We start from the raw sequence: 13,216 nt of genomic DNA, 5'->3' as shown, positions 1-13,216 counted from the left end.
AAAACAACAAAGTTTCTTAATAGAAACGTTTCATGTCATAGGAAACGATATTTACCAGTGTAAGGAGCTCCTTACATGACACATGAACATCCATTATCATAATATCTGTAGGTCGGTGTTTGTAATAGGTAACACCTCTGCATTATGCAATGCTCGTAAACTGATGAATAAAATATTAGGTATTACCCGACTTTGGTGTCAGCTCAGATCTATCGGACAGTGGTTTTACTTTTAAGTATAAGTAAATTGTAAGAACTCAGACTGTGATGTCAAATTAAAATTAGCCTATTTATACCCTTTCTAAAAGAAATTAAGACTTATTAGGTACGCTAAAATTAACAAACATTACAACTAATATACAAGTCAACTAGATCGGATACATTAGTGGCAAACGGAGTACCTACCAATAGTTTCATCAACTTGCCGCTTTAACTCCAGACGTGGCCGGGAAGATTAATTGGTAGGTAGTTCTGCCACCGTTGTGTTCCGTAATGGCTTTCAGACTTATCCTATTTAGACGTAATACACGAGTTTGCATTGACCGATTAGTCACCTAAGGTTAAGTTATTTGGCAATTCTTGTTGTTAAAGTGTACCATGAAGTGTCTTAAGTGTAACACTTAATAAAATGATAGATCGTTAACGACAAAATGGCTATTAATAATGAGATATCATGAAATGCACAATTTCACATAAAACCAGATCCTTAATCTATTATTTTAACATAGTCATTCGGATGTTCAAACCAACTTGAATGATAGCTTTAAGCTAGTTAACTCACAATCACATCACACTTTATTAAAGTACTTAATTAATATGAATTAATATCTCGTTCTATGACAAGATTATTATGAAACATTTCATTGTCTTAATTTCCAAAAAAAATACTAAATATCACTTTGGTTTTAAGAGTATAATTTAATAGTATTATGTAAGAGTTTCTCAAAAAAGAATGCAAATTGATATCTACATATCACGCATTATTTCCAATGCGCGTAGCGTTCCGCCGCCGCCCCGCCCCGCCCCCCGCGCGCGCGCCTCCGCCGCGAACTACATTATTTCAAACTGGTGTTTCCAGGTCTCCCGACACTAGTTGAAAGTGCTCCTGACCTGGAATGGAGGAGGCGAATCTGTAATCAATTGCAAAACTTCGGAAGATTTCTATTCGCCTCGAACAGCATAATATCAGTGACGCGAACTATTAAAATATAAATATTAAACTTACTGGGTTTATAGCATACAGTATATAGGGTATAGTAGTATAGGATATAGCAAAACTTTTGTTAAAAAAGCACTGATAATTAATAAGTGTACAAAGATTCGGTAGCATATCATAATTTTTAAATGTATTTCAATAATTTGAAAGAGGTTGCATCTTAAAATCTATAAGATTAGTTAGTATATACTAAGCACAGTAAAAATGTAATTTACTGTAATTGTTTTAATAATATAAGTACAGTTTTATTTTTAACGCACCCGGTTGTGATCACCAGGCGGCGTAGCACGGTCGCGTTTTTATCCCTTGTCACTATGCCTGTCACGTTCTAACAAGTATGTAAGTGCGAAAGGGACGCGCATAGTGATAGTCGATAAAAATGGAACCGTGCTGCGCCCGCAGGAATGTATTTTAGACGAAATAATAGTTAAGTATAATTTAATACTACACATTATATTTTTAGCGAGAAATAAATAAACCTACTTGACTTGAATGATAGATAAAATCTTTATTATCTTTTTTATAATGTTTGTTAGAGCACCACTTCAGTTGGCCCTCTAAACTTCGAGCAACACGGAAGGGAGGCGGCATTCGCACTATTTCCCCTCTGCCGAGGTACAAGATTAGCGCGTCAATCTAATCTAGCGCGGGTAATAAAACTAGTTGCACTTGGATTTTCCACTAGACCGAGTCCAGACGCGCGCGTGAACACTGCTGCACAAAAATGCCTGTTTGCTCGGTTTATTGTTATAAAAAGAGGTCGGGGACATCAAATTTACAAAAAGAAAGTGTTACATTTCACATGTAATTTTTTTTTTAACATATCATACGTTTAATTACATTCAAACACAATTATTATATTTTAGCCTCATGTAATTGTTGGATTTATCGATTTTGCTCGCTCAGTACAAATTGCGGATCGGTCGAGCGACAAATCCGACTTCTCATCTCTCAGAATATAATAACATACTTCAACGAAAATGTGTTAGTGTGCGTGTTGTGACACTTGTCACTCGTCCGTACACAAACAGAGATCGAGGTTTGCAAGATTTGTCTTTGACGTGTGTCATTTTCTATGTATTTGTGTCGTCATTACAGATTGGATTTTGTATGTAAGTGTGTGAGAAGTGCGACTGTGTGCACCTTTCCCCCCGCGAAAAATGGCAGAAAGATTTGTACGGCGAGATATCGCTTGGGCTCCTCCCTTCCGATGTGTCGGAAGCCGGTGTTGCTCGAAGCCTCTAAACCTACTCAGGGAAAATCTTTTTTATTTTATTCGATAGGTATTTTCATCAACAAGTCGGGTATAAGAATTCAAAGAGGTTGGTAAAGTGAAGAGGTATTCAGATTTTGAAATCTAACACGGTTTTGATATTAATATGATGCGATCGCTCGAGCCACAAACCACTCGCTCAGCGTGCACGCTCGACGCTGACGTCACAAGTGTGTGGCGCTCGGCGAGCGTGCACGCTCGTGACGCTCGGAGCGTGCGTATTGTGGTCGCGGCATTATTTGACGCGCAAGATGCACTGCCAGTTGCGTCAACATCGTATCATAACAATATGAAAACCTTAAGAGGAAAGGGGATGACCGCTTCTCCATACAAACGTAGAGTAGTCCCCATTTTCATCCCTGGATATTAACATTATAGAAATATTTTTATGCAATTGAATGAATATTAACCGGGTCTCTATTGGTTCCCATAAATTTTTTGTTCCGATTTTTTCAGTCCATAACGTTTTCCATCATAATTTTTATTAGTCATATTGTCAATAGTCATAAATTTTAACAATATAAATTGCAGTTCCGATTTTTGCAGGTCATTATTATTGTTAGTCATAAAATTTGTTACTAATAATATTCAAAGTCCAGAAGGTATACCATTACATAATGTTGAAGGCAATAAACTTGCTTACAATGATCGTTGTAAGGTCTTTTATCGCAGGTTATAATGATTAGTAGGGGCTCTATTGCATTCCCCAAATTTTAAGTTCCGATTTTTTTAGACCATAACGTTTTCCACCATAATTTGTATTAGTCATATTGTCAATAGTTATAAAAATAAACAATACAAATTGCATGCTTGCCTACCTACCTGGGGATTATTTTTTATTTGGCTTACTGATTTCCCCTCCATTTCTTATTTTTCATGTAGTTTATTAAGCCATTTCGTCCCGCCAACGAGTCGACGGAGCCCCGCTCCGCGGGGCTCCTATTTCCGCTCTGAGGGACACAAGGTAACTAACGAACCTACCTGAGGAAACAGATTTTTTATTGTTTGGCTTACTGATTTCCCCGCCATTTCTTATTTTTCATGTAGCTTGTTAAGCGATTTCGTCCCGCCAACGAGTCGAGTTCGCTGGGCTCCTATTTCCGCTCTGAGGGACACAAGATAACTAACGAACCTACCTGAGGAAACAGATTTCTTATGTTTGGCTTACTGATTTCCCCGTCATTTCTTATTTTTCACGTAGCTTATTAAGCTATTGTGTCCCGCCAACGAGTCGACGGAGCCCCGCTTTGCGGGGCTCCTATTTTCGCTCTGAGGGACACAAGGTAACTAACGAACCTACCTGAGGAAACAGATTTCTTATCTTTGGCTTACTGATTTCCCCGTCATTTCTTATTTTTCACGTAGCTTATTAAGCTATTGTGTCCCGCCAACGAGTCGACGGAGCCCCGCTTTGCGGGGCTCCTATTTCCGCTCTGAGGGACACAAGGTAACTAACAAACCTACCTGAGGAAACAGATTTCTTTTTTCTTTATATGAAGGATGTTGTTGATTTGGTTTCTTAGACGTAATTCACTTTAGTCATTAAAAATGGGGGTCCCTTTGTTTGACATAATTATTGAAAGTCCTAATGTTTAATATTATAGCTCCTAAATATTAGAATATTAGAGGATATCATTTTCTGACTATCGAAATTCGAAACAGTAAGTTTATGGGAAACAAAGGGATGACATTAAAACGATATGATTAACGACCATTAGTCCGATAAAATATATGCCTTAAAATATTTCTGAATAATTATTGATATACCTTTGAATATTATACTCATCAATTTTATAGCTTTTGTGATTATAGCGTTTAATATTATAGATGTTTAACATCAGAACTATGAAACGTTATACTTAACAAAAATTATGACTTATGATGTTCATGTCCATAAATTATATGGATATCAATTTCTGACTATCGAAATTCGAAACAATAAGTTTATGGGAAACAAAGGGATCCCATATTAACCATGTCCCTTCGTTTTTTTCGATTCTTGTGATTATTATAAGAGTTAGGAGCGAAAAATGTGTTCCATACACATTTATAAATGCTTCCTAACTCTTATAATAATTAATAATTCGGAAAAATCAAACGAAGGGGCATTGCTGCGGTTGATATATATCTACATCAAATTGTTAATATCCAGAAAGGAAAATGGGGACTACGTTTGTATGGAAAGATGGTTTCGAGGCGGTCGTCCACTTTCGTCTTAAAAAATTGTAAAAATCTGTAATACCGCTCATTTTGGGGTGTCGGGGCTGCACTCACTCTCCAAGTAGGCGGCGAGGTCGAGGTCCTCGGCGTGCAGCGCCAGGTGGCGCGGCGTGAGCCCGGCGTGGTCGGCGTGCGTCAGGCTGGCGCCGCCCGCCACCAGCATGCAGCACACGGCGCGCCGCTTGTTCGCCGCCGCCTGCAATGCTCATATTACAACTAATGGTTTTTTTATGTTTTTTAATGAATAATGTAATGTGATTTTTTATTAAGTCACATATTATTATTTGGCAATTTTTTTTTCAATGAATTCGGTAATTCGAATTAGGTGGATATTTTAGTAAAAAATATTTTAATAAAAGCAGTATTAGACAATTTACGATATAAAGGTGATGATGAATATGAATAAAATTTACAAGATTAAAAACGGTTATCATTGCAAAAAGTAGTTATTTAACTGTACAACGAATAAAAAACTCAAAACAATATTCGGTTAGGCACATATGAAGTTAAAGTGACGTCACGAAGTTCGTGACACCCTTACCCCATTGTCATAACATTTTCTTAACCCTCTCGCAGTTATGCCATGCAGCACCCTCTAAACGTGTGACGTAAGTGATGAATGGACGACTGTAGGTACCTTGTGGAGCGCCGTCTGTCCGCGCTCGTTATCGGGCATGTTGAGGATGGCGGTGGGCGCGCTCGCGATCAGGTACTTGACGATCTCCTTGTTCCCGCAGCGGGCGGCGACGTGCAACGCGGTCTGTCCGCTGGCGTCGATCGACAGCAGCGAGTAGCCCGCCGCGTGCAGCTCCTTCAACTGTTTACGTTTATTTAAATATTTCATTAACTACCTAACTGGATTAGCTTGGATATAGGCGGCAATATTGTATAAGAAAAAAACTTGAAATTAAAAAAAAATATGACCTATGAATTTTGCGGTCGTTTATTCACATTACATTAATATCAGGGGGGTGTCACTACGCAGCTTAGGTACATTTGGCCGGCGCGCCTCCCAGGCAGGCGTATGGCACATAGTCTAATAAAACATGGTCTTCCATTCCCAGAGTGACACGGGCCTACGTCACAACAACATGGCCGCTATATATAGCGCTATCGCATATTATCATATAGCGCTGTCGCATGATGACGTAGGCCCGTGTCAGTTAGGTGACCTAGAAAAGACGGGAATGGAGTACCAGGCGGAGTATATTATTATACCATGGTATGGAAGTGGGCTGCCGCTCGGCTCGCACGATAGTCGTGTCACGTGGCGCTCGCGCAAAATTGAAAATACACAATGGCTTCGAAACCTAAATCTAAGCCCTTACTTAGTAATAGTTAAAATAAACATCCTTAATTTATTGAATATTGGTTGCCCAGAAACAATATTAGGAACTGACCGACATATTTTCAAAGGAATACGGCTGTGGCATACGTACTTCCGTGAGAATCAGACATACTATCTCCGGATAAAAAAATTGTGTTTACAGAATCAACGTTTGTAATTCCTACATACTTAAACTAAACTAAAACTTGTCAAGTGCTAACCTCGTGCCGACACTCACAGCTCGGTCATAAAACTGCGGCGCGCAAAGAAGATTCACGGTTCGTGCGCGGTTATAAGTTTCAATTTTGTTGCAGACGGCGAGTATAGGTATAATTTTATACCTAAATCTGACTTTTGTGAAGGAGTGAATTTTCTGTACGGTAGTACTATTAGTTATTCTGTGCTAATATCTTGCAATTGGTTATGTTATTAGTACGGTCAGCATCAATAGTAGTGTCAAAAGAAAGAAAAGAGAATGCTGACTGTACCGTACATATGTAATACTTTCTCGACTAAAAGGTTTTGCAGTTTAGACCAACCAAATGGAATAAATTATGTAATAAATGTTTATAATAAATATGAACAAGTACTTTACCATTTTCAAATCTCCAAGTTTTGCGGCCTTCAGGAGAGCCTCTGAAGTTTTCTCCAATAAGTTTCTGCAAATAGTTACACATTTACCAAACGTAACTACGATGATGACATCGAAGGCTTTACAAATGTTACGTTTAAAGCTTGCGTAAAGAAAAAAAAATGCAAGCTACAATGATTAAATTATGAATGGTATAATGGTATAATTATGAATAAGTATTCCACGGCAACGTACCTACCTGTACATAGGTAAACCTATATTTATATAAATAAGGAGTTACCGCATAGAAGCCTAAGCCCATTGTAAAAATATAAAACTAGCTCATAACTCTAATGGAGTCACAGGGCCCAGCCTGTATTATACGTTTGTTTATATGACTGTTGTTCTCACCTATAGCCAAACACTTCCTGATCAAGTCCAAAAAGTTTTTCATGAATGCTGCATGCAATACAAGAAAGAAAAAATAGAGTGCAGATGTCGAACTCAAACGGCTAATGTGCGACGTGCATGTTAATACATAGAACTATCATGATAACATCAGCTATTCACCTATTGCGTAACTAACTGGGGTACACCCAACAGTTAACGTACCCGCATAGCTCTAAAGTCCTCGAAGCGTGCTCTAATAAACTGTAGGCACCGAAACTCCACACTATGATAATGTTTTGATTTGCGCAGCGTGTTATTCATAAGTGCTTGTTGCTCATAATCCTACTAAAATAAAGAAAATTGTGTATCTTGAATCTAACAAACGCATTGCCAATTGACGGCTTCGAATTTTACATTTAGCTATGCCACCGGCTTGTATCTACAAGGTACCGACCGAGGTGTTATTACTTCAAGTTTGATTTGATTTGTTACGATAGCACAATGTCGAAGCGATCAATCGCGGCAAATTATAATACATATTACCCACACATACCTACTTATTCTAAAGTTTGATACACACGTGTTACTTACGTTTTGAATCGGGCGATAGCATCTTTGGATGGAGGGTTGTCCTTGGATAGGGGGCTAGTGCACAGTGGTGGCGAGATAGATTCCTGGGCCGAGGCTGACGCTTTCGATGCCGAGTGTTTAGGGGTAGGAGGTGGTTGAACCTTCGGTGTAGGGGCACGTTTCGGAGGTTGCGGGGCTTTGCTTTTAGGGGTTGAAGGCGCGGGATAAGAGGGCGGGGGCGTTTGAGGAGTCAGCATTTCTTCCGTGCGGCCCGCACTGCCCAGACCAGATTCGCTGTCGTAAAAATTGTACAGATTTTACATGTGTTAAAATACAGATTGTCACTTCCTAAAAACGAATGAAAAACGGGTCTCAAAATTAAGGCTAACTTTTAATTGTGATTTATATTTGTCCAAAGCCATAAGCTCAACATTAGGGACTAGAAAATAAATTAGTACCAAACAAATTAGCTGTCGCAGTAAAAATAATACCTAGCATGAGATTCAGGAACGTCTAAGGACACGCCCGCGCTCGGCGTGTCGACGCTCTGCGAGATGTCGAGCGAGACGGAGAGGCCGGCGGAGGTCTCGAGCGACATGGAGGGCCCGGAGCGATCCAGCGACGTGGTGGTGTCGGGCTGCGGCGTCGAATCCTCGTCGGGCGTCGGCGGCCCCGGGTCCAGGATGAAGATGTTCTCGTTCCCGATGTCCGTCGCGTAATGCAGGTGCTCTTGGGCTTTATCGATTCGGAAGAACCGCTCCGCTGTTACCGCTGTTATAATATTAAAAACGTGAGTCGATATTTTTCTATGTAAGAAAAATCTACATTAACTTACACATTTGAAATTTTTTGAGATGTGATTCAATAAAATATATTATCTAAGCTCAACAAAATATCTCTCATTTTATTAAGAAATCCAAATAATCATTAAAATTGAAACATTTCTATGAAAACACAAATTTTGTATGTACATATATGATGTTCTAAAACATAATTAAGTATTAATCGGCAAACGGCTGAGCGAGGCAACGGGCGACCCCCGCGCGGGCATCAGCTTTCTCGCGCAGAGAATTGCCATCGCAATCCAGCGCGGGAACGCTGCCTACATGTTGGGCACCCTTCCGAGAGCACCAAATTTTGATAGGTATTTTTAATTTTAGTTATTATAATTGTAGTTAGTTTTATATTCCTGTTTATGTGCTTTAATAATTTACCTGTATTAATAAATGTTTTTTATAATTTTCCAAATACTTTTCTTTATTAACTTATGTGCTTCTGTGTGAAGCGCTGGTGGCCTAGCGGTAAGAGCGTGCGACTTTCAATCTGGAGGTCGCGGGTTCGAACCCCGGCTCATACCAATGAGTTTTTCGGAACTTATGTACGAAATATCATTTGATATTTACCAGTCGCTTTTCGGTGAAGGAAAACATCGTGAGGAAACCGGACTAATCCCAATAAGGCCTAGTTTACCCTCTGGGTTGGAAGGTCAGATGGCAGTCGCTTTCGTAAAGACTAGTGCCTACGCCAATTCTTGGGATTAGTTGCCAAGCGGACCCCAGGCTCCCATGAGCCGTGAAAAAATGCCGGGACCACGCGAGGAAGATGATTAACTTCTGTGCTTTAGATTATTCTTAAATGGCAATAGACTCCAAACGATAGAATGCGTCTACCACCATATTTTAAAATAAGGGAACTTCAGCACATTCAGCTTTCATTGCAAAATATTAACAGCCAACTATGCCAACTTTATATGCCAAGAATACCTCTATAATCTCCATTTAGTTGGTGATAAAATGAGAGCACACGTTTTTACAATTTATTGTTTAAGCTTAAATGACATTAAATCTTTTATTTATAACTTCGATCAGCAATGCGGGTATTGGGTATATCAACGTCGATAGGAATCGGACTGAATACCGTAAAACGTGAACAGAAATCGCGGGGTGAATAGATACATTTTGAACTTTTTCTTTCAAGTTGTTATATTTAAAAACGTACATCTCTAAAATTAGATTTTTTGGAATGCGTATAAAGTAGACTATTTATTCTCTACATTGATACCAAAAGAACTTAATCAAACTGCCTAAAAGTTAGATTTTTTTGACTCTAAAGTAAGGTCTCGCCGAGGTAAGAAATGAAGCCTGTCTGAACTTTGTTCTAGCGGTAAATGTTTTGACATTAACTAAGTGAAAGTTAGCTAACCTGGTAATATAGTATCTGTAGTACCTAAATAATATATAATATCACTAATTTTCTCTATAATAAAGCATTTTTTTGCAAAAAACCAATAACAAGCAAATTTACGTGATAAAGGGGTCAGTGGACACGCATATGGGGTGAACAGTTACGCCATAGGGGGTGATTAGATACAACAAAGGGGTGTAAAGACACGCCTTGGGGGTTAAAAGACACGAAAAAATAATTTTGTGTCAAATAGCTGTTTAACAGATATATATACCATTTGCCAATAGAGTATCCACATAATAATGACCAAATTCGATGCCTATGCAGACAGCTAAAACTTAATATTTCTATTCACCCCTTTCTTGTGTCTATCGACCCCGTTTTAAGGATATGGAGAAAACAGGTAGTTTTCTTTGATTTTCTCTGAATTGGGTAGGTAAAAATTTATTTCACAAATGCAAAATTGAAGAACTAACCAAGACTCAAAAAATGATATCAAAATTATTACTTTTATCATTTGGATTATTGGCGAAAATCGTCCTTGAAGTTGAAAATCGTGTCTTTTCACTCCGTTTTACGGTAATAGTCTAATTATACTAGTAGGTAAGTAATTCTGTTATCATTTAAACAATTTTTTAAATAAATTATTATTAGGACCGTGAGTCTTATCAGAAGTTTGATGCTGTTATTTATTTTTAATTGAAGCAAAGATAATGAAAGTTTTTATGTCTATGATTGTAGTAAATGACGTGTTCGTCTTTTTTTAAATCTTGTGCACATTCGAGTGCTTTTTTAGTTGGTTAATGTTTATAACAGTCAAAAGCATTAATTTTTATAACAGTCGCCCTCAGTCAGTCAGTCATCCCTTATTTTTACGGCTCGCAGCGCAGCCTGTCGTATGGCGAGCGGTCAGTCGTAAGAGCGCTCTTTACAATTCACTGGATAGCTTTGATTTGGGTCGGGCTTCAAAGTTTTATAAGAACGTGTGTACCTACACGGAAACTTTTCGAAGAATAAAGATCTATCAAATCTAAATCAACTCAAATTTAGAAAGGAAATATTTAGCTTAGTAAACTCACAGTCGACAAACCACCAGTCGTCAAGGGTCGAGTGCGCTTCGGATTCTTTGATCAAGCTTTGAATGAGTACGCGCATTAGCTCCAAATCCGCGGCAGGGTTTACTTCTAAAACGCCCAGAGTTTCCGCTGAAACATTCAAATAATAAGTTTTTTTGCAAAAATGTAATTTATGATACAAGCTTTTATCGCTGACTGTACTTTTCTTGATAAGCCCAAGAGTGGATTTTTGTAGTTAACTGCTCACCAACCCCCCATCAACTAACCCACCGACATAGACTGCTAAAAGTGGTTAAGATTGACTCCTCTGGTAGCAAGATATCACTCATATCTTAATCTGACACGCTCGAGTAATTACAAAAATCCCCTCTTCGGCTCCGCTACCATAGGGTAAGTCAAATAAAAGCTTGTAAAAAGCGAGCAATGAGGTTCCCTTACCTGTCTGTGCGAGTACTTCCTTTTCATAATGATAACGTTCGTAATCATCCATCGTAATGAGATTCACGGTGAGAGAAAGTTTGTCTAACTTCATTTGACTGAAACAAAAGGAGATGAAAACTTTGTTTAGTATTAATGAGATCCCTTTGACATTTTATGGTATAAAACTTGACTCTGGCTTAAAATGTTTAGAATTACCTTAATTCATTGCCTTCTTTTTTATTTATTTAACAACGTAATATGTATATAGAGTACGACTATGAGCTTCGAATAACAAAAGTGCGATGAATGAAGTACATATCACTATTGCGATAAATCTGTTGGTCGACAGAACGGCACCGCGTCGAACGTTTGTTCGAAAGATCGAAATCGCAATGAACTGTTGATCGACAGGATATGGTTTCGCGATGAACATTTGTTCGAAAGATCGGTATCGCGATAAACTATTAGACTGAGTTTCCACCAGAGATGAGTAAGGATACGTAGCGAGGGATGTGTTTGTTAAGAATCAATAGAATCACTTCATTACCTATCCTCGCTCAGCGCAGCTCTAGTGGACAGTATTCTATTGGTTTTTAATAAACACATCTCTCGCCCAGCTTTGATGAATGAATAATCTCCAAACCTATGTACCTAACTCGACGACGTAATGCATGTACCACACAGCTTTATATTCGACAAATTGAAGGCTCAAATTGTTAAAAACTACTATTTCTATTAAGTAGGTTAGGTACTAGATATCGTCTGTATGTCTTGTATCGACCCAGTAGATATATTTATGTAAGCTATTTAACTATTTATTTACAACGGCCCAGTTAAATTAAGGGTTTCACCTCGGAATGAGAGATAATAAGCTGGAAACTCGTATACACCTTCGTTATGACGTATTAAAGGTTCTCTTGAAAGTCATCGCATATATCGTGTGCGCGTCGGAAGTTATTCCAGGTCAAAGGTCATAAAAATCGGTTTTTCGCGGATATCAAATTTTCTATAGCTCCAATGTTGTTTACATGTAGGTAAGAATTGTAGGGCATAAAATTTGCGACGAGTTAGGTATGAAACATTTTTTCATGCCATTAGCCGTTTTCACGATTTACGGCATAGAAGGCGCAGCGGCACGGAAAAAGCACTATGACGCAAGGCGAGCTGGTAATCTGTGTGAATAATACGTTCTATGAAGTTTTTTAATCGTTAAAATGACACTTATGGATCATACATAGATTTTAAAATAAAAGTGGCTCCTCCTGTGGACATTTTTAGTTAACAGCTTGTGTGTATATAATATATAATGATTTTATGACATATTAGTTTAATACAAAAAGGGTACCGCTTTATTGAGGTTTAATCAGGAAATTAAGCTTTATAACCTTTAACTTAAGGTATTTCTACAGGAAAGAGGTAGATTTTAAGTACTAATAATACAAGAAAATGTTGTCACATGCTTTTATTTAACTCCCGAAATCTTTATCTGCAGTTAAAATAGCGAGTTGATGTAGTTTTCAGTTCATTCTTATTCATTTTTTTTTGTTAGAAAGTACATTGTTTTTGTTCCAAAAATAGATTCCCCATCCTTAATTTATCCGGAAACTAGCTGTGCCCGCGGCTCCGCCCGCGTGTAATTCGGTCTGTGTCAGTAAGCGGCTAATTTCTAATCCTAATTTCTCTCCTTCTCCCCTGGAGGCGGAACTTGAAGTAAAGTTGACAGATGGATATGCTAGAGGACTGAAGTCCAGATAAAATATTTTACAATTAGGTACCACTCAATAAAACTACACTCCAAAATCAATAGTTTTATTCGCCCTTATTCAAATTTTACACGTGATTTAAACTTAGAGAATATAACCAAACGGAGTGGTCATTAACAGGCGTTCCCCTCTGTCGAAAATAGGCGGCCAATGGTCAACCGACGTTTATCTGACATGACTATGTTTACGTTACGTAGGTACACATTT

At 38.3% G+C, this 13,216-nt stretch overlaps 1 protein-coding gene across 5 annotated transcripts in view; it reads right to left on the bottom strand.

Annotated features, from left to right (window-relative positions):
- Positions 1-950: 950 nt before the first annotated feature.
- Positions 951-13,216, bottom strand: part of LOC134806778 (eye-specific diacylglycerol kinase-like) — an 86,716-nt gene continuing 74,450 nt past the window's right edge. For 2 of the 5 annotated variants that reach the window (XM_063780116.1, XM_063780119.1), the window contains 9 exons: positions 11,265-11,362; positions 10,830-10,955; positions 8,058-8,337; positions 7,588-7,860; positions 7,018-7,065; positions 6,631-6,694; positions 5,346-5,525; positions 4,763-4,904; positions 951-1,109 (listed from right to left, as the gene is read on the bottom strand). In XM_063780116.1, the coding sequence (XP_063636186.1) occupies positions 1,060-1,109; positions 4,763-4,904; positions 5,346-5,525; positions 6,631-6,694; positions 7,018-7,065; positions 7,588-7,860; positions 8,058-8,337; positions 10,830-10,955; positions 11,265-11,362 (1,261 nt within the window). In that variant the 3' untranslated portion in view covers positions 951-1,059. Of the gene's footprint in view, positions 1,110-4,730; positions 4,905-5,345; positions 5,526-6,630; positions 6,695-7,017; positions 7,066-7,587; positions 7,861-8,057; positions 8,338-10,829; positions 10,956-11,264; positions 11,363-13,216 lie in introns of those variants that run through there. The other 3 variants (XM_063780117.1, XM_063780118.1, XM_063780120.1) reach the window with 3 other exon arrangements.

The sequence above is a fragment of the Cydia splendana genome, chromosome 3 (genome assembly GCF_910591565.1).
Source record: "Cydia splendana chromosome 3, ilCydSple1.2, whole genome shotgun sequence".
In the NCBI taxonomy this organism is placed as follows: Eukaryota; Metazoa; Arthropoda; class Insecta; order Lepidoptera; family Tortricidae; genus Cydia; species Cydia splendana.
This window is presented reverse-complemented; position numbering and strand designations above follow the sequence as displayed.